This window comes from Podarcis raffonei, chromosome 5 (assembly GCF_027172205.1).
Source record: "Podarcis raffonei isolate rPodRaf1 chromosome 5, rPodRaf1.pri, whole genome shotgun sequence".
Taxonomy (NCBI): domain Eukaryota; kingdom Metazoa; phylum Chordata; class Lepidosauria; order Squamata; family Lacertidae; genus Podarcis; species Podarcis raffonei.
The window spans coordinates 40,453,743-40,479,518 of NC_070606.1; the positions used below are offsets into that span (position 1 = coordinate 40,453,743).

A 25,776-nucleotide genomic window follows, 5' to 3' on the forward strand; every position below is an offset into this window, starting at 1 on the left:
AGATAAGTAACAGCCTTTTCACACCTTTAGTACAAAATCAATAAGGGATCATATACAACCAAAGTAAGTAAACATATTTTTTCACTTTCTCTATCTGTGTTGTTGTTGTTGAACAAAAAAGGGGGGGACAGATTGGAGAATCATTATAGTGATATTTACCAACACTTTCAGTAAATTCAGTATAGGCAGATAATTTTTGCTAAAAACAAAACAAATATAAAACAAATCACACTAATAATTCCTCCCTTTACACTCCAGATTTCCTTAAGTCCATTGTGTTTACTTCTGGAAGTAAAATATATTTCTTTCAAAGCAAAACAAACAATAGTAAAAGGAATTGTCAAGGGCCTTGTAGACTATCAGCCTTGAGAATACAGGAGTTCAGCTTTCAGAAGAGTAACAAAACCCTGTTTTAGAGTATGTGGGAAATGGGTTTTGCTAGAGTTTGTTAGACACAAGAATGGTATAATTTTTGTTTTTCTGCTTTGTCCAATAACTTGTCAGCAAGGTGCATTGGTTAGGCTTCACATTTTGACATAGTAGCAATGTTGCTAAAATCAATACAAAATGTAATGCCCTTGTCAGGTTTTGACATAAGAAGAATGGAACTACGACTGTCATGCTTTAAATGAAGCAGTGTCTCTACCTGAAAATTTGCTGCCTGGATGCGAATATTCTTTATACACTGTAATTTCCATGCAAAACACCAGTTATTTAAAAACAAAAGTATGATCTTGTATGTATCTGCAACACAGCACCTTAATAGTAGAAGCGTAATTAGTGTCAAATGAAAGACAGAAATGCAGCTTTAAATGCTTTTCTGTCAGTCCTCCCCCCACAAACCTTTGATTGATGGACATGCAGGAAGGTGGATTTAAATCTTGTTTCAATCTTCCTGGCTTTTTTTTTTTTTGCCATCTGTGAACAGATATGATATATCTGAAAGGCATTTTTAGTCACCCCCTATTCCCTGCTTCACCGTGGAGTACACAATTCGAAATGGCATATCATTCACTCATCCATTTGAATCATTCAGCACCGCTTTATGGCATAGAAATGTGTCTTTGGTCACTGTTACCCGATTGTTCCTCCTTTTCCATGAGCACCAAAGGACCATTTCCTACTCTCGTCTTCCTCTGTGGTCTCCAGAGGAACTGGCCTCTGGCCCTAGGGCACTATGGGCAAGAGCGGCTGGCACAGTGGGATGAGGGCAATGGATCCCTCCTCCTGACAGCTGTGTTGCGGTCACGTACCAGGTAGTAGTGATGTTTGGGCTCCACAGGCACACCAGCACAGCCACTCCAGTGTCCCTCTGCAGCCCTGCCATGCTGCAGTGCAGGAGAGCAGATCTGCACCTCTGCTCCATAACACAAGCCAGTCCAGAGTATGGGTGAGCATCCAGGGTCAGCAAGCAGGGCAGTGGCTTTCCACACTTTGCTGCCAGGAGTATGACATATAATGGAGTGCGGAAGCATAACCTGAGAATTGTGGTGGCAAGGTGCATTAATTGAAGGAGGGAAACATTCCAGATGCACATGTGATTTTGGCCTCGCACCTATGCAGAGTGAAGTACAGTGGTACCTCGGGTTACATACGCTTCAGGTTACATACGCTTCAGGTTACAGACTCCGCTAACCCAGAAATAGTGCTTCAGGTTAAGAACTTTGCTTCAGGATGAGAACAGAAATCGTGCTCCAGTGGCGCAGAAGCAGCAGGAGGCCCCATTAGCTAAAGTAGTGCTTCAGGTTAAGAACAGTTTCAGGTTAAGAACGGACCTCCGGAACGAATTAAGTACTTAAACCAAGGTACCACTGTAATGCCATAATCCGACTATTATCCAGGCCTCATTTAATTCATAAATAAATAAAACAGGTTTATTTTAATTGCACAATCTGGATTAGCGATGTTATTCTGCAATTTGCAGCAGCATTTGTGCGCACGTGTGTCTGATTCGCCCAGGTCCCTTCACCTTGAAACTCACTGCAACCGGGACTCACTGGGCAAGCCTCCAAAGGTTCCTGGTTGAGGAATATGGTTGGGGAAAGAAGCAGCAGCTACAGCTGGAAGGAACCGAGAGAAGGAAACAGATGAACGAAAAAGAAAAGTGAGACGAAGGAGCTTAGAAGAGAAGAGGGTGCAGGAAGTGGCAGGACAGAGAGAGAGAAAGAAAGATGAAGGTTGGGAGAAAGATGTGAAATGGTGGACAGAGCTGGGCAAGAGGGAGATGAACAATGCATGGGAGGAAGACAGAGAAAGAAATTTGGGGTAGTGGGGCACTAAATTAATTGATTGTCCCACATAACAGTTGTTTTCGGAGGTAGGTTGCTTGGCCTGCTCTTGACTTTACCTCTTAAAATGGCAGCATATGGTGGTCACTGAAGCGTATTCCAGACAGCTGCTACCCCAAATGTATGACCTGCACACATTGAGATTAGCCACTGTGTGTTTTCTCCTAGTTCTGGTTCATCAAACTTTTGGTCTGAGGGGTTGTAATCTATTTATAGTAAAGGAACACAATTCATTGCTATCTTGTCTATCCATAATTCATAGCCTGCAGTCTGCTTTAGATTTAGAGCAAGTGGTAAATGCACCCTCCACTCGTGTTCTTGCTGCACAGGGAGGTCTTTTTAAAAATCCATTACAGGGATTAATGGTAGCAAACATCTAAGAATACTTTCTTTGATAGCAGGTTCGATTCATTAAAGACTGGTGATGATATAGATTTTCGCAGTTACACACAGACTCAGGGGTCTATATTTATCAACAACCAAAGCACCTTCATTTCTAGCATTAGGAAAGAAAGTACCATAAACACAGCATTAAATAAAAATCCTAGTAAGTGCTCATTTTAAATTAATAGCATAAAAAGGGCAATATGGGCAAAGTACTTTATATTTCATTTCTAATTCTAGTCTTGTTAATTTTCTAGACAATGCACGTCTCCAGCTCCAATACTGCAGTTTAGAGTTTTCAATCTCAATTTATTCAAAGTGCAGAAAATGCATTTTGCTGACACAATACATTTTAAGCCCCTTTCCCCATATCATACCTCCTCCTTCAAAGATCTGAGGGTTTTAGGGAACACTTAGAAATGTACATGCATAGAATCTGCTTAACCCTAGGATGTGTGACATTACACTAGGAATGGGGACAGTGCTGGGTTTACGTATAAGATAACAAGCTATAGCCTAAGGCCCCACTCTCTTGGGGGCCCCAAAAAAATTAAAGGGAAAAAAACTGGATGTACATTTCCAAAATATAAGATAAAAAACAAATAAAATGAAACCTACATTCAGCAACAGTGTTTTGTGTTGTCCAGGTCCATAAATTACCATATAGCATATATTCAGCACAAGAAACAGCGACAATTTGTTGTTGACAAAGGATAGCTGGATGTATCAAGGGCCCCAATACCTTCAGTAGCTTAGGGCCTCATCAAACCTAAATCCAGCCCTGGATGGGGAATGTGTGGCCCTCCAGATGTTGTTGAACTGACTTCCTTCCTCTTGGACCATTGGCCATGCCGACTGGGGCTGACGAATGTTGAAGACTAACAACATTTGTAAGGCCGCATGCCCCTCACCCCTGCCTTATACAGATAGAGCTGGGCAATTATTCTTGCATTAATGTGGGGCCTATCACAACCAGTGTTACCCTTTCCACTGCAGAAGGCAAAATGCCAACATCAGCTTTAGCCAATGTGATGACTTCCTGGTGTCTTGGACTATAATTCCTACCAGTCCCAATCAACACTGCTGCTGTTATGCAAAACATTGGGGGTGGCAGGGAGTGGGGAGCTTGGCAAAGGTTCATCTAGATTGCCTCTCTTCCCCCCACCAATTAGCAATCTTCTCTTCTTCACCACCTCCGGACACCAAGATCTAATTCCCATTAGTGCTGTACCATTTAACACTGCAGGCGAGGATGCGGGAGAGAGATTTCTCAGTGGCTGCCCCCCGACTTTGGGTCTCCCTCCCTAGAGAAGCTAGACTGGCTCCTTCTTTGCTGTACTTCTTGTTAAGTTGTGGGCGAACATATCAGACGACACAGCGATTCTTCAAACAGCTCTTCTTTATTCAGCTGTCTGAACAGAACCAATTCAGAGCTGACTGTTCTGGCTAGAGCACGGTGTTCCATCCATCGCCCTTCACGCCGGCATCGGAATCATGGCTTCACTTGTGCCTCTACCGCCGTTTGCGCCAGCCTCTGAATCATGGGACTCCTATCTCGCTCGGTTTGACTGCTACCTCCAAGCCAACGAGCTGACAGAAGTATCAAAGGATCGGAAGCGGGGCCTATCCCAGGGTGAGAACTTCAGTACATAACACTTCTGCTGGGAGGTGAAGACTTTCTTGTTCCAACAAGCTGTTGGGAATTGACAGCTTCTAGTTAAAGGTCCGGTGCCGTGCTGTTTTATGGTAATGATTGGTATGTTTTAAAGAGATTTTATATTTGGATATGGCTTAAATTCTATTACTGTTCAATTGATTTCTTTAAACAAATTTGTATTGGTTTTTAAATACAAATACAATAACCATTAAACACTTACCCAGCAGTACAGCTAATGGTGTTTGTTTTATCCTTTGTCTCTAGACATACTAATAATTGGTTTTTTCTGTTTTTACCAATTCTTGTTTTTATCTGTAAGTCGCCTTGTGTCCCATCAGGGAAAAAGGTGGAGTATAACAACAACAACAACAACAACAACAACAACAACAACAACAACAACAACAACAACAGCTCCTCCCTACAAAAACAACAACCAACCAACCCTTCACATAGTAACCTAGATTCAGGGGGAAAGCCTAGTCTTTTGTTTTACCTGCAGCAAAATAAAGAGATGCCCCCCCTCCATTAAAAAGGAGCCCTTTCTCAATGTGTGGCACAGATATCAAGTTGTGTGTGTGTGTGTGTGTGTGTGTGTGTGTGTGTGTGTGTGTGTGTGTAAGAGAGATTTGGTCTCCAGTCAATGGCCCAATCATTTCTTTCCATCAGCTCATCAGCATACAAAGGAGCTGAATGGCATCTAAAATTTGGTTGTGAGCCTGCATATTCATTTTGCAACTTAAATCCTTGCCTTGGGAAAACTTTCAATCAGAGAGAGTTATCTGAAGGCTCTTGCATTACTATTGATCCTGTTTGTGCAATATTACAATAGATACCATTAATTTTACTTGAAATGCATGTTCTAAAAGCTAATCTACTGCATTATTAACTGTTACAATGTCAGCATGTTTATTATCAAATTTTTCTTAATTAGAATATGGGCTATTATTTACCATCACATTGCACATGAAGGAGTTTTGCAATTTAGCTTTCTTGCCTCATGATAAATAAATCACCTGGATAATGCATTTGGGGAAATCTTGCAAGCAGCTTTTACATTAGTGCAAATGATACAAGTCTTAACACAATATTTTGAATTATGAAGAGACAGCAAAATCAATGGATTAAGAATATCGTAACAAGTTATATGAAATCAATGTGGCGTTGTATATGAAAAGTACACTCTGCGACTTTTAAAGAGGTAAATCAGCGTGATGTACATAAAAGCTGGGATTTCACAATCCTCTATTAAATTGTCAGATTCACTGGGTTGCATCTAACTAAGCCCTACTCAGAGTAGACCTATTGATATTAATAGATCTAAGTTACACACGTCCATAATCTTCAGTGGGTCTGGTCTGAGTGGAACTAGCACAGGATGCAAACCCTTAAATGGGTCGTTTCATATCAAGTGATCCAACTTCTTTACCTCATATCATCCAATTTTGTTTGATATGTATTTTGTTGTACTTTATGAAATGAAGTACTAACAAGAGTTCTTTCAAAGCATTAATTCTATCATGTGATAGCAAGCTATCACTCCTTTGGAACACATTTTTAAAAGAAAAGCCTGACTAGTTTCTCAGACACCTTTTAACTGAATACCTTTCTAAAGAAATGCCCAAAGCAACTGATATTATAGTTGAAGTCTTGTTTATTCTGTTATATTTTACTCCAAGAAGACCCATTTATCCTAAATAGAACCCAGTAAGGCAGACATGTATGTACAATGTGTGTGTGTGTGTGTGTGTGTGTGTGTGTGTTCCCATTGAGATCCCAAGAAGAAATTTTTCAGGAAGCTCTTAGAAATATTAAATAATCAATACATTTTTTAAAGTTTTTTTAAATTTCTAAAAAAACACACACCTAAAATCACTTTCTAAAATTTAAAATTTTGTAACTTAACTTTAAAATTTAGAGCAAGTCCATCATGTGACATATATTAAAGCCCATGTGACATATATTAAAGCCCAAAGAGATTGGTGTTTTTAGTTTTGATGTATCTGGATACTGAGTTTCAAAATGCATTTTATTGGTTGCTTATATTATGTTAAGAATTGCCCTGAGGCCTTTACAGTGTGGAAGGTTGTCAACTCCAAAATAAATAAATAAGGCTGAAATCCTATTCCTACTTACTTGGTAATAAGCCCCATTGAATAAAGAAGGGCTTGGTTTTGAGTAAACATGATATGATTACTCTGTACATTAAGTAGGAAGACTATCATTCTTTTTCATTGACCAGCATGATTTGATAGTTACTAGAGGTCATGCTATTTTGCATTAAGTAACTGGATGAGAATGGAAAGCAGAACTGAATACCCTCAATTACCTCTTTGTACCAGGCAGCAGCCTTTTTAGAAGGCTATGGTCTAACCCAGTGGTACCCAACCGGTGGTCTGTGAATCCAAGAAGCTCTGCGTAACCCACCCAGGGGGTCCATGGCATAATTCACGTAACAAAAACAACAGTAGAGGTATCAACAGTTGTCAATATAACTGTTGATATATACAAAAGATATCAATTTTTTTCAAAAGTAGGGGCTCCAAGGGTTGTGTTTTGAAAAACAGGGGGTCTACAGCAGTTAGCCAATGGGGAACCACTGGTCTAACCTCAAGCAAACAGAGATATCAATGGAATTATTTGAAGGATGGTGTGGTTATAGTAATTACTCCAAGGAACTGTGCATGCCACAACAGAGTAATGCACTTTGCATCAAGTGAATCCCCCCCGACACAGGCACAAAAAGTTCTGCTGCAGGGCTGAATATACTACCAATGAATAAAGCAAAAATTGATGAAAAGAGCTTTGCTTATTTAGAATGCAAAGCAATTTTGGAGTGCATTACATCATTTCAGTGAAGTAACTTCTTTAGGCAGATCATTGCCTATCCTGTGTGTGCGAATTTATAAATAAGATAGTTGCACACTACAGTGCAGAATACAAATATGACACAGTGGCCACAGTTTTTCCAGTATTTTCATAGGCTCATTACTTGACTGCAAAAAAAACCAACGCACTCTGCAGTGAAATCTGAACACTAGTTCATCACTTTTAAAAATGTATTTAATTTTAAGAAGTGTGTTGGCTCCCATCTGTTGACATCTCACTGACACTTCATAGTTCAACATGCCTCGTTTCATTAGTGTGGAAAAATACTATTGCAGTTATCATTCATGAGTTATGGAGGTTTGTTAAATACAATGAGCTGCAAAAAGCCCTTTATTCTAGTTCATGCTTTCTGGCTCTTTCTTTGATAGTACAGCAGCTTGTATATCCACTAACAAATGTAAAGTAGGTGAAGAATGCCACCATTCTTGCTTAACTGCCAACTGTGCAGAGTTTGTAAAGCCACAGGTGACCATAACTAGGCACCAGAGAAAGAGATCACTATGGACCTAAGTGGGATTACAGTACCCTTAGACCTTGTAAACATGATATATTTTGCAGCATTATAGCAGCGCAGCACCTATGTGATTGACAGACATACTGTTGCATCCTCAACATTAATAAGAATTTTGTCACTGATGCAAAGGCAGAGCTGGCCTTGATACCTCTATATTGTTTTCTATAATGTCATACGATAAGGTCTCATTCCAATATATAAAGCAAACATCTAAGCGGAGAGAGACAAATACAATGAAACGAGGCAAGGTGCCTGTGTCTCCACAAAATCTCTGTCTGTTATTATCAGACATGTGATTACTACTGAGAGATAAAATCAATACTAATATCATTTGCGTAGGTCAGCTCAATACTAAAAACCATTTGCGCGTGGCTACAAGCTTGCAGGAAATATATCAGCCTGGAAAGATTAAATAATTTTCCTTCAACGTAACACCGTACTGATATTTCTAAGTTCAGCATATGTATGATATATACATGGCTTCTAACTAGGGATATATATATAAAAATAGACAATAGTTCTGAGGTCTGAGGTAATGATATGTCAAAGAAAAGCAAGTGTACGAAAGGACAGAAGTCTACATATTTTCGCAGTGTCAATGCTATTACTGAGCTGTCCCTAAGTTAAACTTAATATGAACAAACGGCTGAATTGCAGCAAAACCATAGCCTACTAAAACTGGTTGAAAAGTTCCATAGCCAACCATTATTGAGGCTTCCTTGTGTCCCTAAAGAATGTTAAGCAAAGCCAGTGTAGGAGAAGATAGCAGACAATTGAATTGCATAGCGTCTTGTTAACTTTATTAGAACCACCAAAATGTACTGTCCAGTTGGATTTTGGAACTTAAGAACTTTAAAAATGTGCCCTTCCTGCTCATCACATTTATAGATGAAATATAAATTTAGCATCAGCATTTGAATATTTGTACTCTGCAGTTCAAAAGCATGCCAGTGCAAGTAGATATATAGGTACCGCTGCGGCAGGAAGGTAAATGGTGTTTCCATGTGCTCTGGCACTCATCACGGTCCTCCGTGAACCAGTAGTGGCTTGGTCATCCCAGCCACATTGCATGAACGAGAAAGCTGCCTCGGGACACACACAAGCTCCCTCGGCCAGAAATGTGATATGAGCGCCCCAACCCATAATTACCTTTGACTGGACTTAACCATCCAGGGGTCCTTTACATTTACTGCTCTGGTATATTTACATGTGGGACAAGAAGCTACAGTTAGAACTGCATATGGAACAACTGATTGGTTCAAAATCGGGAAAGGAGTACGACAAGGCTGGATATTGTCTCCCTGCTTATTTAACTTATATGCAGAATTCATCATGCAAAAGGCTGGGCTGGATGAATCCCAAGCCGGAATTAAGATTGCCGGAAGAAATATCAACAACCTCAAATATACAGATGACACAACCTTGATGGCAGAAAGTGAGGAGGAATTAAAGAACCTTTTAATGAGGGTGAAAGAGGAGAGCCCAAAATATGGTCTGAAGCTCAACTTCAAAATACTAAGATCATGGCCACTGGGCCCATCACCTCCTGGCAAATAGAAGGGGAAGAAATGGAGGCAGTGAGAGATTTTACTTTCTTGGGCTCCATGATCACTGCAGATGGTGACAGCAGTCTTGAAATTAAAAGATGCCTGCTTCTTTGGAGAAAAGCAATGACAAACCTAGACAGCATCTTAAAAAGCAGAGACATCACCTTGCCAATAAAGGTCTGTATAGTTAAAGCTATGGTTTTCCCAGTAGTGATGTATGGAAGTGAGAGCTGGACCATAAAGAAGGCTGATCGCCGAAGAATGGATGCTTTTGAATTATGTCACTGGAGGAGACTTTGAGAGTCCCATGGACTGCAAGAAGATCAAACCTATCCATTCTTTAGGAAATCGGCCCTGAGTGCTCACTGGAAGGACAGATCCTGGAGTTGAGGCTCCAATACTTTGGCCACCTCATGAGAAGAGAAGACTCCCTGGAAAAGACCCTGATGTTGGGACAGATTGCGGGCACAAGGAGAAAGGGACGACAGAGGACGAGATGGTTGGACAGTGTTCTCGAAGCTACCAGCATGAGTTTGACCAAGCCGCGGGAGGCAGTGGAAGACAGGAGTGCCTGACGTGCTCTGGTCCATGGGGTCACAAAGAGTCAGACACGACTAAATGAGTAAACAACAATAAATATATAAGGAAGGAAATGCTGGACATAATTTCAGGCAGGTCTCAGTGAGTGGGAAAGGAAAAGTCTTACTTTTCTTTTGATAGGCCATATCAGACCAAGGTGAGTGAACCATCACATGAATTCTTTAAAAGCCAAGCACGGCCTATTCTTCCAGACCATGTAGCTCACAGTAGTTAAAATTAAAGCCAAGAAATGCATACATTCCTTTTTTTGAGTTTTCAATTCTATTGCTATTAATGGTTTCTTTTTCCACTGTGAGAATGTGCTTTTGATTTGTCAAGCTGCATTACAAGAGATGTCTTTATAGCGAATGTTTCAAGCTGAACTGGTTTTATAAATTTATGCAGAAAGCACAAAGCAGAACCCTACAGAACATTGATAAGAATATGGCTGGGATCCAACAACATCTAGTGCAAGCAAAAAGGTGCTTCTGCTCAAGCAAGGGGGATCCACACTTTTCAATGATTTCCCTTTCACCTGCAATCTTGCAGCCATACCCCACAACTTTCCTATGAGCCCACAACCTGGCGGTCAATATGAGCTTTTTTAAAAATACAGAGTAAAAGAGAAGTTAGGAAGCCTAGTTTAGTCCTGGTTAGGGAAGTTTTTAATCTTTGATCTTTTATCGTGCTTTTAATGTTCTGTTGGGAAGTGCCCACAGTGGCTGGGGAAACCTAGCCAGAAGGGTGTCGTATTATTATTATTATTATTATTATTATTATTATTATTATTATTATTATTCCATGGGAGGAGAAATGGTCTCATGATTATTAGGATCAAACCCTTTAAAAACAGTACTATGCATACCTACATGTTTATATTATTTTTGAATTTAATTTTATTGCTACTTGAATGTTTAAGGACAAAAAAGGGGCATGACTTACCGTAATTAACGTGGCAGCTGAGAACCACTGTTGCACTTCAATTTTGAATAATAAAAAGTCAATACACTTTTAAAGTTTGAATATCAAGCCAGCCTGAAAATAAGACGGTAAGTATGTTGGCCTTCTCTCTAATGGATACAGTCATAGAAATTCTAGGCCATAATCCAAAGATCCATATGTGCAATTGTGTAGAAATGAAAACTGTGCTGCACTCTGCTCTGTCTTACACATCCAATATTGGTACAGCCTACTACACTTGCAAGGTAAAATAAGTCTAGAATAAATAACTAAGTAGGCCACACAACTTAACCACCAATGCATTGTTTCTGTGATTTATGTCTTCGTATTATCAAGTAGGAAAGGTTTTCAAATGTACACTAGCTGTACCTGGAGCTTAAAAAGAGGTTAAGAGTTAAGGATCCACCCTAACCAAAAAGAAGGATATCAAAACCTAAGCCTAGAAATCCCTTCTACCTTCAAGGAGCAGACTAGGTCACAGCACAGGCCCTGATCCTGCACACACAATGTTTACAGAATTACTGTGTGCATGTGTGTGTGTTTGTCTTCACAGCAGTATTTTAGCAATAGATTACATTATACCATTGTTTCAATATTGCACAAGGGAGTTGTTACAGAGGCATAAGTAGAAAGATCTAAGACTGTTGGCACAGGGAATGGCAAGAAATACCTTGGGTTATACTGGTTTGCTCAGAAGTCACTAACAGTGCTAATATTTTAGAGTATAATAAAATACACTTCAGTCATTTCATTTTTTGCTCAGCTTCATTCATCTGTCAACTGTTATGATACCTGAGCATATAAAATACTGGTGCTAATTTAGCCTGCTGAATGTGTTCTCAGAAAACTCACGGGACATATATTTATGTCCCAAAATGTGGCATAGTGTGGGTCTGATGGTAATGCTGCATATGCTGCTTTAAAAATGTGCTCTGGAACAAAGATTTCTCCCTTTTAGAGCCGTTCTGTGCCCAATAAGCACAGGACGCTTTTGCCCGGTGGTGCTGGGGCCCATAGACTGCAGCAAAATAGTGGGCAAGGTTTTGCCCAGTATCTTCTCTGAGTGATGGGCTCATGAGAAAAAGCTGCCCCATGAGCCCTTGCTGCTGAGGGGAGGGGAAAGCCTATAAAAGGTTGCTTCCCCTGGAGCTCACAGCCAGTCTGCTTTGAAAGCTTCCTGCCCGCCCACCCTCGGGTTAGAACCTTCACTGAGCAATGCTGGGTCGCTGGTTTACAGGGCTGGAAATGATTCCCCCTTCTTCTCAACCTGATTGGCACTTCATTGGGTTTTTTCTGCCTTTCCCTCAGTGAAATTATGGCTTTTCTTTGTTAGGCGGAAGAACATTGTTCATATGAGGGCAGAAATGACATTGGTCAGGATCAACATAGTATTGGGGGATGGCCCATAAGGGGCCTGAGGGGAGGATTGACCATGGCAAATCCAAGTGTGGGTTTGGTATTTGCCTGGTTGGAATCTGCACCCTGGTACCCCAGTGAGACCTTGCTTACCAGTGTGGTCTAGTGGTTAAGAGGGGTGGACTTGTAATCTGGGGAACCGGGTTCGCGTCTCCGCTCCTCCACATTCAGCTGCTGAGTGACCTTGGGCCAGTCACACTTCTCTGAAGTCTCTCAGCCCCACTCACCTCACAGAGTGTTTGTTGTGGAGGAGGAAGGGAAACGAGAATGTTAGCCGCTTTGAGACTCCTTTGGGTAGTGATAAAACAGGATATCAAATCCAAACTCTTCTTCTCTTCTTGCTTGGCTTGCACCACGGCAAGGTTCAACACTGGCCAACTCCCGTCATACAGGTTTAAAGAGATCCAAACCCAGTGGATCTATTCCATCAACACGGGGCTTGTGGAATGATGAACTGATCCTTGGGACCCAATGCCATGCCAACACTTGCCTTGCCTGCTGCTGTCAATAAGATTTAGCCTGATTTTATCCCATCACCATTGCACAGTCTGGTTATTTGCCTGCTCTCATGGGTCACATAATGTGCCTGCCTGGGCAAGTTCCTTCATAGATTACCATGTAAGTAGCAAATTTTGCATACAATGTATTTCCCGGCTTGGATAATCATTTGAGGCTTCATAAAACATGGCTTATGAAATGGGAATGAGGTTTGAGGTCAAAGCACGCTTTCTTCACGATGGCTTTAGGACTAAGGGTGGCAGTTCCCGGGGGTTTTTCATCCAGACACTGCCCATCCCCACACCTGCTTAGCTTCATCAAAGTGGCAGCCTCATCATAAACCTATTGACCAGAGTGAAGAATTCCACACTCCAGTCTGCTGCCCTGGCTCTGCCCACCTGCCTGCCCCCGATTGGGCAGTTCAAATTTTATGGTTTAGGCAAAATATCCCGCCATCCACAGTAGCCGGCCAGGGGTGGATCTAACGGCCAGCTGTAAGAAAGAAATTTTATCAGCCCTGGGGAAATTGGAGGAAACCTGTGATGGGCCACAACTGCCGTCCACCCTGGAGCCAGATAAGTAGCCATTGCCACCTGCAGGTGTTTAGTTGAAGAAGTCATCCAAGAAGCATATAACAATGTCAGAATCACCTCCCCCACAATGGGAAACTATTGTGTAAAAGTTTTTGTTTCTGTTTTTCAATAAATGCAATTCAGAGCTTTCACATGGATCGCCAACAAAAGGAATACTTTGTTACTGAAACAAACACTTGTCCTTTCTGCCACTTTTCATTTTCTTTTTATGCAGCTTTAGTGTTCCTTTGGTTCTGGTTTTATAATAAGGAAATAATAAAGATTTTACTAATTTGGTATTTTGATAAAGCTAATTTTGCATGTGTGGTGACTTTGAGATAAATGGATGCAGGCAACTGTCTTGTTGCCCCCCCCCCCCCCCATGAGAACAGTTAGAAAATCAATGAATTATGAAATTATGCAAACATAACTGTTTCACGTACTTTAAGAAGACCTGCTATAGCAGCAAGGCATAACATGGATTCCAGTTTAATTGAATATTTTGAATTAAACTTTACCTTTTCAATTATGGAACCAAAAAAAGGGCTTTCTGTTGTACTTTTCTGAAAATTTCACCTGCAAAATATTTAGTTCACTGAAACAAGTCATGACAATTCAAGCCTGGCCAAAAATTTGGCTTGGACGTTTTCAACAAACATGGGCAAAAACACGGAAGAAAAGATTAAACTTTGCTAAAGCTCTTTATATAGCGATATACTGCCAAGGTTTGATTCAAACAAAATGTTCTGCCATAGGTTAAGATAAGATGCCTGGCATGTTCTTGGGTAGGAAGGGAATCTAATCACTTGTTTTCCATTTTTGCTTTGTCATAAGAAAAAGAAAGAGGCATCAGTACTTGGCAAGCAAACATATTTGGAGAAAATGTTAATTTTCTGTACCTGAAAAATATGAACAAATGTTTTGCTCTGGTTACAACACACAACAGCACTTAGAAATGAGATGGCACAATTCCCTGGCTGGCTGGTTGGCATTGGCCTCTGTGGCTTGCTTGAAGAACAAGGTCGTAGCAGAGAGAAAAGTGGAAAGAACATCCAACACAATGCTAGATCAGCCCCACCTTTTCTCTCTCTTACTCCTGTAGTCCCTGGCACCAGTGAAACCATTTAACGTGGCACATGGACAATCTCCTAAAATGGGAAGATTTCCTCCTGCAACAGCAACATGAGAATGAAGGATACTGGTATAATGGGGAAGAGACTGCAGTGCCGCCTGCAAACTAGAGTGCTGTGTGCTCAGCCAAGTTACTGGGCCTCCTCACTGCCTTTGCCTAAAGCCACTTAGGGCCTACGGCACAAGATGTAAAATGTTTCCTTGTTTTTAACAAGGGACCCTGAGGGTCATCTAGTCCAACCCCTTGCAATGCACGAATCCTGCCCACAGCCATCTCTGTGTGGGCTCTAGCCTCCTGGCTAAACAGCCAGATGTACTTGCCCATCGTGCCACAGGGTTGATTAAAAAAATTAAATCTTAATCCAAGATTGCATTCAACTGAACTAGCATGAAGAAACATCAGTAGCAAGGATAGGATCTGCTATTCCGTCCTCCTCAAAAACAGGACCATTTTGAATACTTTCTAAAAGATTACAGAAAATATATGCAGTATTTCACTTGTTAAGAGCTGTTCTATTATGGCACATCCCGCAATGCTGAGATGTGGCTTTTCAGATGGGTTTTTAAAAAGTAATCACTGAAACAACGGGCGCCACATTTCTCTCAGAAACTGAAAAGCACAGAAGGGTAAAGGAGGGATGACCACATTTAAAGATTTTTAGGAGTTCCAGAACCAGCTTTTCAACATTTGCTTGGGAAATGTTCTATAATACACAGAATACTTCAAAACTTCAAAAACTAAGCCTATTAAAATAAGATTCCGTTCAAGGATAACAAGAACTTCAACTTGGAACACTCTAAATTCAATAACATGCTCAACCAAATGCAAAATTCTATTTAGCACTGGATCAGAATCTAATTGTTCTGCTTCATTATTCAATACAAATAATACATCCCACTAAGGAACTCATGTCTGTTAGCTTTCTTAGATTATTGCAGGCCATATATATATATATATATATATATATATATATATATATATATAGTAACAGAACTGCTAATATTATTCGCAACATTTCATAAAATAGAAGTGCCTTTCCAAACATGGTTTAATATTTCTTTGTCACTTGTCTAGCATTGCTCAAATCATCTGAACATATGATGGACCCCCCCTTTACAAAATTTTAAAAGTGCCTCATATAAACATTCAATATACATCATTAAGGAAACAGTACATAACAAACAGGAAATTGCATAAAACAATTGCTGAACAAACAGCAGCAAATCCCCTCACAACTAGCAACTCTTTTTCAATATCTGGATGCTTTTATATACTTCTGCTTTCTAGTAAATGAAAGATAATCCCCATTCCTACATACATTCAATATATACCTACATCCTTTGGCAAAATCATAAACTTGAGACAAAAGAAAAATGTGATTTATATATTTATTCAATATTACTACTAATAAATCAAGTGAACCCTGAGTAAATCATACATTTACTCCATAGACTTAGATGGATTTAATCAACTTTGGTCCACCTTGTTCCTGGGCCAGGATCAGAATGCCTGCAACTATTTTTGCTGGAGGCCATAGGTTTGATAGCATTTCAGTCCAGTTTACTTCCATACCACAAAAAGTCCCACATGCTTTCACACTACTTTCATTGTTCTCACCATTCAACCAATGCAACATTTAGGATTCAACATCAAGTATTAGGGGTGTGTCCTTAAATGGACGCACACAGTTCTGTAAGAAATATTGCCAATGCACTTGCAAAACCAGAAGGAAGTTCAATTCATCATTTCAGATCACTTATCCTCATTGCTTCAGTGCAAAATGCAAACTATTTTATGTATAAATTCAGTGTATTCATTGGTTATACCACTTACCATTGGCGAGAAATTAACCACAGAGGCACTATGACTGCCAGCATTGCACTTAAAATTCAAACGTTGGTCTGCCTCCCTGTTCCCTGTGTTGCGGCTCAGTGACCTGTCTGGATCTGCAGATATTTTCTGGAAGGCAGTGCAAGTCATCCCCATGAAGCTAGATGGCTTGATCATAAAGGCCTCCAGAGCAATATTAAGAGAAACCTGTCAAAACAAATTTGAGGAGCTGGTGTAGTTTTAACATATTTTTTACAGGCAATAACTTGTATAAAATCTACATTATGTATCTGCATATTCTGTACTATACACACAAACACACATACATAATGCATCACAAAACACCATTCATGTGCACCCATAAAGCTACATAACTTGTAGACTTGCAACACTATTATTAATTATTAAAAACGTAAAAGGATCTTCATCTTTTTTAAATGTACAAGGACCTAGCTCATTTCTTAAATTTTATCTTTACAGAGAAGAATGATATTAACTGGAGTAATTGTATTTTAACAATCATTAGTTGTTTGTTTTAACAAGATTCCTACAGTCAGATGCTCACCACCTTTGAAATGAATGGGAAATGTGCAGGAATTCAGATTGGCAAATTTCATCTCGCAGTACTATGGCAGTAATAATTCATATCATATTACTATGGCAACTAAATGTGGTCAAGGAAGGAATAGTTCAAGTTTCTCTAGAGCATCTACAGCCAAATGGATGGTCTCCTTGAATCAAGACACATTTCTTAGTGTTCCATGATGTAAAGTAGCAATTAACGGTGACAGAAGAGGTGAAGTGACAGCATTGGTCAAAAAAAATATTTTCAGTTTCATTAGCTGGAATCATTTACATCTTCAAGAAGACATGGTCTTTTCATATTAAGAGAGAAACAGAGACTAGCACAGTCTCAGTGATGCAGTTTGCTTAATTGCTACTGGCTAGCCTCCAAAATGAACAGCAGTTGTTTGGTATTGTACGAGACTACACAGAGAAGTCTACAGCTTTATTTACAAGTTGAAGTTGACTGTACGCTAATTTGCCTACAGAAAGGGGGGAGGACATAAAGAATGGCTAAGTAGGATCAAGACAAAGAAGCAGTCTGCCTAATTGTCCGCAAAGGGAGATAGATACCCTTAAACAACAAGAAGAAAAATGACCTGTGGTACTTGACATCTAAAAACATTTACTATCATATCAACATCAGCTTCTGGATAACTACGCCATATATGCATACTACATATACAACATCAAGCAACATTAAGGCGCCTCTGTTCCATTTTTTGTGCGTTAGTTCTGGCTGGACACACATTGCAGCAGGAAAGAAAATCATTTACTGAGTTCAAAAACAGGTGCAAATATGAAAGGGGAATGCAAGGTGAATCAGCTCTACCAATAGTTCCCAGTAGGGGAGATTTTCCAGATAATAGAGAGCCTTCCAAATAGCAGAGATACAGCCAGGTACTCCCGGCATCAATGAAGTATATCACAGTACAAAAGCCAACTATCATCAAGGATAAGAGAGACATCTTGGGGAGAGAAGGTGGCAGAACATAACCATGTGATTTTAGAAGACCACAATAATGATCACAGGCCTGCCACATCACAAGCATCAGCTAGCAGAACCAAAGGAGAAGGTTCTTGTTTCTCCTAGATTGGATGACAAAATGTAGACTTTTTAAGAAGTTGATGACAACTTGAAGACATTCCACTAATTTTAGGTATCCTCGGTACTTCTTCTTCAGTATGTACAGTGAGGGGGGAAAGTATTTGATCCCCTGCTAAATTTGCCCATTTGCTCTCTGACAAAGAAATGACCAGTCCATAATTTTAATGGTAGGTTTAATGTAGCGGTGAGAGACAGAATAACAACAGGAAAACCCTCAGAAACCCAGAAGACAAAAGTCAGAGTTTGACATGCCCTTCCCTATTATGTGAAAAGCACAGCACAAACTATAGGAAGCTCATTCAGGAAAGGTCCTCTAAGGACTCCTGTTTTTCCTTTCCTTTGATGTGTGAAAGGCAGACTCCAATAGATAAACTATCTAGGTTTCCAATTCGTTGTTTCATATATTGGCATCCAAAGGACGTCTTCTAGATCAGAATTTGTTTTTGCATGTTATCATCAAGTCTCGCTGAACATCTGCTGCTGTAACATGAAACATGGTAGTCAGAGATAAGAACTGACTTCTAAATGCAAAACTAAATCTGATTATGGATCCTCTGCTATGGCCATATGGCATCAGTGATGTCTTTACTACTATTCTGACGTATACAACTAGCTAGAAATCCTAAGTATGGTTCTCCTAAGCAACGCAATCCAAGAAATGCTTTCTGTTCTAACAGAAACTGAGGTTTGGAAGGCTTTTATTCTGAACTATCAGTTTATTATTTGATTCATCTTATTAGGGGAAAGTGTGTTCTAATAATTCAAAAGCAGTAAAAAGGGCAAACTAATAGTTTAGATCAGTGGTTCCCAAATAGCTAAGTACTGCAGACCCCCTGTTTTCCAAAAGCCAAGCCACGGACTCCCTACTTTTGAAAATGTTGATATCTCGGTGGTAGTTTTTGTTATGTGAATGGTGTCACCGTACCCTCCATCATGGCCCAACACAAAATCAGGTCACTCCTGTGTGGATCTAATGACTTGCATGTTTTTGGGTGCCCTGCAAAATGGGATGTCCTGGACAGTTGCTGGGTATGTATCACAGACCCCCCTGGAGACTGAAGACTACAAATTGGGAACCACTGGTTTAAAACAACTGGTTAAAGGCAGGAGTGGGCAGAAAGCAAGCCTACTGTTCGTTTTCTGGGTGATTTGCAGTAGACTTGCAAACGTTTGTGACTCTAAATTGTTTAACAGCAGCAACAACGAAACTACTCTTCTCGCTTAAATTAGGCTATTTAAATGAAGAAAGGTAGTCAGTAGTAGTTTTTGTGTGAAAGGACTTTGAGGTCAGTTAAGTTCTGGCACTGGAAACACATTCCTAGGTTCAGAATATGCTCAGAGGTACCCTGTGTTTTGTTTTGTTTTTTTAAAAATGGTTATGCCTTTTGCACCTGGCTTGATTGTAGATCTTGGGGTTTTAGTAAAAAAATAATAATCAAAAATCAAAGTAGACGTGACAAACTTGAAGTCTAGCCCTATTCCACCTCTACATTAAAGTATATCACTCTCAGAAATAACTAATCCCACAGGAATTACTCTCGGTTGGTGGCTTCAGACTCCTTCTTTCTCTACGTTACTCAGAATCAGATTACTACTACTATTAAGTTTTAAAGTTGTGTGTTGTGACAGCCCCAAAAATATGGATCAATCATTTATCTAATATAGATTATCAGTCACACTGTGGTGGTAGTGGTAAAAAAAAGGGAGTAAGTTATTACTGAGTCATTTCTAAGTCCTGATGATGAACACCAGCTCATAAGACAACATGCATTGGGTGCTACAAAATCAGTTGAGATATAAACCAATGCTGTACGCATACCCAGATCCTCCCCATCCCTCTCTGCTTCTCCCTCCTACTCCCACATTTCCCATATCAAAAAGCCACAAATAAATCTCAAGAAATACCTTTGATATGACCTGTGTATTACTGGTCAGAGTTTGATTTGCAATATATTCCACACACTGTACAATCCTGGTACAAGCTTTATCTTCCTTTTGTGCCATCCATAATACATGGTCATTTACCAGCATTATATTGCTGGCAATCTCAACTACAGCATCTGCAAGCTGGTAGGAGGGAAGGGGGAAAAAAAAGACATAGTGCAAAGTATTTGACTACTGCACAACAATGACATAAAAGCACAATTGAAAGCAGCTGCATTTAACTGGTCTAGTGAGCATTTCAGGAATTACTAGTTCTTAGAGCATCAACCTAAATCCTGTAGTCTGGCTATAAGACTAAATTGATTTCTTATGGATAAGCCTGTCCCCAAGTCAGTGACTATAAAGTCAAAACTGTTTCAGAATTATATGAGCCCAAGCAATAATGTTCCGTTGACATAAAGTATATCATGCTATGAGTGCTTTACCAGTGAGTTGTTCCTCTTCCAGCCCCTGCCCTGACTACAGATGCAATCTAATCCCACTCCATGTGTTCTTTTTCCAAGTTAAGTAAATGTGAGAGAGGGGATAGTGGGGATAAGCGACTAACATCCCTCTCCCAATTGTTCTTCTCATTGCCCTCCATGAGGATGAAGTGGGGGGGCTCCTGTTATTGTGCAGGATCTGTGTTTTAAATTGTAAATAAATTGTAGTAGTAAATAAATTGCTAGTGTCCCAATTCAGTTGTGAGGTCAAACACAACTTGAGATATGGGTTGTGCTCTACGTATAGTGACTATGTGTATCAGGAGTGGGAAGCCTAGGGTTCTCCAGATGTTGCTGAACTAAAACTACCATCAGCCTTAATAAGCATGGCCAATGGTTTGGGATGCTGGGTGTTGTAGTTCAGCAATAACTGGAGAGCCAAAGCTTCCCCATGCCTGATGTAGATTGTCATCGTTCTTTTAGTGCCCCCGAAAGGTTTTCACCAAGATGTGTTAAGCATTTCACTACTTTGTAAGGTTCTATTTTTTTTTTATAAATCTATTTTTTAATACCATGTTGAGGCCTTGCCTCTTTTTTCCTCTTTGGGTTTGGTACTGATCCTCTTTTTTTCTCTTTGTAAACTATGGGGAATGGATGCCCACTTTGGGTCACTGTGTCAATTACCTATGAAGGCACCGTGAATGTTGGAGAAAGCAGATGTCTAGAAGTATCAAAATATATGAAGCACATCATACCAGCTTGCATCCAAAATATTGTTCAAGGCAATAATACTAAATAGGATTAGAACTCTTGCGATATTTCAAGAGCTGCCTTCATTTCAACCTTAGTGAAGAAGGTGTGCATAAAACAGAACAAAAGGACCCCCTACACACACACTAGATCCAGCCAATGGGGTATTAGGTCCAGCATCTTGTTTCCAGCTGTAACTAGACATAGCATCTGGGAGGCAAGCACAAGGTCTGAAAGAGGCAGCCTTTCCCCACCAGTAGTAACTACCCTAACCATAATCTGTCCTGCAGCCTTCTATGTATCCTGAAAATCTACTCCAGAAGAATGAGGAATGCTCTGGAGTAAATTTTGGGGGTATGGAGAAGAAGCCCACTTAAACAAGTGGAATTGTGTTTGTATAGCTCTGGATACAACCCTATATAATTATTGTTGTACTGGAAAAAAATTCTAATTCAAATGAAATTGAGAATGTGCATACTTGAAGTATCTGGTTGAAAAGCCACAACTTTTGTCTCTTAAAATACAGAAATTTACTTCTGGGTATTTGGTACTAAATTTAAGATTATGCCTCTGTTCTTTGTTTTTCAGCGTCCAACAGTCACATATTCATTAGTAAGACAGTATCTTACATCTTTTATTTCATCCATATATATGATTAGCTTTTCCAGCATGTAAGCCAAATAGATAATGTCCTCCTTATCTGAAAAGTTGGCAGCATCTCTTGTGTAGGTTGCAAGCTGATGGGAAAATTCAAGTGCATTGGTGGAGTTAAGATGCATCTGGAAATAGAATACAAAAAAAATGCTGCCTATAAAACACAGCAAATGTTTAACCCCAGTTGCACTTTTAAAAATAGACAAATTCAGTCTTACAGATGAAAAATGTCATTCATGCAAAAATTCAGTCTCAATCTATCTTCAGCTCTTTACAAGATAAAATACTTGCTACAAACAAGGCCGTACACAGTTAAGTCATCAGGTAACTTTTACACCTTGGTGCCACTAGCACTGATCCTGCTTCACTAGTTTGCTAACTGAACAGATGTGTTCAGTCCCCAGAGTGGCTGGGGAAACCCAGCCAGATGGGCGGGGTACAAATAATAAATTATTATTAAGGTCAGATATCATTAACATCTTGCCTGAATCTAGAACAGGAGTGGGGAAACTTTGGCCCTCCAGATGCTGGTGGACAACTTCCATCAGTCCTAGTAAACATAACCAATGACCAGGGGTGAGGGGAGTCATAGCTCAACAACATCTGGAAGGCCAAAGTTTGCAGGCCCAGGTGCACTAAGCCCTCTGCCAGGGCCAGGAATTCAAAGAAAGCAATGAAACACAGGACAGCCATGTAGGGATAAAAGCCAACCACAACTTGATTGATTACAGATGTAAGTAGGTTTGGTGTAGGCATTGGGTATGTATCTGGAATCAACCAACCCGTCTGCTAGCTGATTATTGGGGTTGCCCTATGACATACATCAAATTGGGGCGATCCCTTCAGCAGCACCATCCTGGGGGGTGCTATGGCCCTTTGGTTCCCATCAGCGTATCTGGACAGAACCACCATCCCCACTGACTCCTTTAATGGGGTATCCTGTCACTAGTTGTGGTAGGGTGTGATCCCCCTCTGGCTATGGATCCAACCCAATGTCTTACCAGCCATCAAGTAGTGACGACTGCTATGTGGTCGACAAACACCCACCCACACCAGCCAGTGTCAATTGGATTGAGGGAAAATTCTTGCCTGGCCCCGAAATGGCCACTGAGTTCTTCCATAGCAAAGCCATGAGCATGACATGGCAACCTGCTATTGTGCAACTCATTATATATAGCTTAGCGTGGGAGGGTGGGAAAATTGGCTCTGAATGAGCTGCCAGGGGCTGATCACATCTCCTATTAATGCTCAGGGAGTGAATCCAACTGGAAGCAGTGGAGAGAGTAGGGTCCCTCAGACATTTCCCCCAAACCACCCATGATTGGGCAGCTTGAATGGAGGCTCTCGTGAAGGTAAGGAGCTGTCTTTCCCCTCTCCTGATCTATATAATAAACACTTCTGACTTTCCTTGTTCAAACCTAGAATATTTGTAGAACTAAGATACTCCAAGCATATTGCCGATCCTGTCCTTGAAATATACCTTAGATAACAAAGAAGTAAACTTCTATTTCTGTGCAGTGTGCTGATAAGAGATGTGCAACATCTACAGTATGCTCTATGCATAACAATTGGTGTCATTTTACCTGACTAAAAGCATGAAGGACTTGAGTAGCTTCTTGTGAGTAAGGACATTCAGAATAGCTTTCTTCAGCCCACCGACCTGTGCGATTACACTTACGCCATGCTTTTGACTCTTCAGCTGCATTCAAGAGGGAAGCTGGATTGACAGAATACTGAAGACATGGGTGGTAAGCAATTACACCAGCCAGAGTTTTGGGCCATCTATAAGCAAAAGAACAATAATCAACTAAGGATGCAATTCTGTGCACCAGGGGTAGCGAACATACCTCCCTCTAGAAGTTGTTGAACTACAATTCCCATCATCCCCCACAATTAGCCACGCTAAAAGGAGTTGTTGCCAACATAGTGAGGACACAATGTGCACCACCCCTACTGTGTACACTTGCTAGGAAATAAGCTCCAATAGGGCTTACTCAGAAGGACTTCCTTCAAAGTGCACCTAGACTGCAGTGCATGTGAAATATTTGTCTTGAATTGGAAGCCCTAAACTGATTCTCTGTGCCTACTAAGCCAGACTGGAGGGACAGGGTTATCTGCCACCATCATTCATAAAAAAATTGCATTGCATTTTCCAGAATGCCAATCTATCTGCAAGGAGGTTTGAGTGATTTCTTCTTTTCTTCTGTTTGTTGGAGTTATAAAATTATGTTTATTATATTTACCCTGTATTCTGTTTTTATATATTTTATTGCTGCAGCTGCTCTGAGGCCAAATGGCAAAGGGCAGTATACAAAACTTTTAAATAATTAAATAATCAGTACTAAATTGTAATGTGACAATCTAGGTGGGAAATTCACACATCACTGACACTCAAGTGAGAAAATTGGTAGAATATACACAAACAGTTTGGCACAGATAATCTTGAACTGCTACATGCTTTAATCAGTTTAATTGGGACATTAATCAATTAAAACACTCCACCTAGATGCTTCCCTTTCCATCCTTTTTGTGTCATGTTTATTAACTAAGTAAGCCTACTGACAGAACTTGTGCTGTCTTTTAATTTCTGAACAGCACCTAGAAATTTCTAGGCCTGGTAACAATAAGTATTAATCAGCAACACTTGGTTCGTCTGTGGGCATCAATTTTACTCATTGATTATGAGAAGAAAACTCATAATCAGTGGAGTTGCAAGTTAACAGCAGTGCTGTTTATTATTTGAAGCTGTTTTGGTTTGATGTGCTATTACGCTAGGGAATGATAAAGGGAAAAACTATAGAAGGCCTTTCCTTCTAAAAAATGAGTGATAGCTTTTCTTTATTAAACTGTACATTTCCACACTTCCTTCCATATATCAAATAGCATATTCTATTAAAGATCCGGTAATATGAAAATGTGTTTACATTGATGGAATGCTGCCTCACAAACACAAATCCTATATACAGAAAACTACCATGTCAGATAGAAGGCTAAGCTAGGTCTGTGCTCCCTGACACATCATTTTCAATGCGCTGGCAGTATTTCTCTATGGAGAGGCATTCTATCATGTGAGGTTTCCACCTGAAGGGATTTAGCCAAGACATGGGTTTATCATCTCAGTGAGAATGGGGCTACAGACATAATAAAAACTGCATTCTTTTGGAGTTTCCAGAATTTGTATAGTCTTCAGAACAAGAATGGGAAAGCAAGGAGACTACACCATTGTAGGGCATTTACTGTGGTGGCCCCCTTCAAAGCCAGGTGAGAGTGCAAGGAAAATTCTCATTATTATTCTTTCAATTTATATACCACTCATTATCAAAATATCTTGGGGTGGTGTACGAAATTAGAAACACATTGCAAGACATCAATGATAAAACATAAAAAAAAAATAAAGAGCATACTGACAGACAGCCTAAGGTAAAATAATCATAATAACAGCAGTCCTATCCCCCCCACACTTTCACAGGCCATAGATTATCTAATAGCCACAGGCCTGACTAAAGAGGAATGTTTTTGCCTGGCGTCTAAAGACATGTAATGATGGCACCAGGCGAGCCTCTCTGGGGAGAGCATTCCACAATTGAGGAGCCACCACAGAAAAGGCCTGTTTTCTTCTTGTCATCCTCCGAACCAGGGGATGTGTATGGATGAAACTGACCACAAATTTATTGACTAACAGAAATAGGTGAAGCTGGCATGGCATCAGGACAGGACCTGACCTGAAGTCCAACCTTAATTACCAAAGTCAGGGGGGGGGCAGCCACACACCAATGATCCAACATGGCACAAAACCATGAGACTGGGGCTGCTGATAACTTAAGTTGGTTTCTGACTAGACCTGCCCCATTTGAGCTAGGGTGAGGGGCTGTTCACCCCTCAAGGTCCCTTAAGGGGGTCTCCCCTTTTACCTATACCCTACTCAATGCCATTTCTGCCCAAGCTGTGACAATGAAGATAAGGCAGCTAACAGACACTGCTGCCACTGAGAGAAAGGTGAAAACTTCCTAAACAAGGGAAAATTGCAGCTGAGAGTTAAGTTCATTTCTGGCCCTGTAAACCAGGGAAGCT

General features: G+C 40.3%; 1 protein-coding gene across 1 annotated transcript in view; it reads right to left on the reverse strand.

The window, feature by feature from the left end:
- ADGRA1 (adhesion G protein-coupled receptor A1) overlaps positions 1-25,776 on the reverse strand; it is a 310,291-nt gene that overhangs the window by 128,020 nt on the left and 156,495 nt on the right. The window contains exons 9-12 of the mRNA XM_053388799.1: positions 23,289-23,487; positions 21,681-21,830; positions 19,841-20,002; positions 16,267-16,470 (exon numbers count right to left, since the gene is read on the reverse strand). Of these exons, the coding sequence (XP_053244774.1) occupies positions 16,267-16,470; positions 19,841-20,002; positions 21,681-21,830; positions 23,289-23,487 (715 nt within the window). The remainder of the gene's footprint in view (positions 1-16,266; positions 16,471-19,840; positions 20,003-21,680; positions 21,831-23,288; positions 23,488-25,776) is intronic.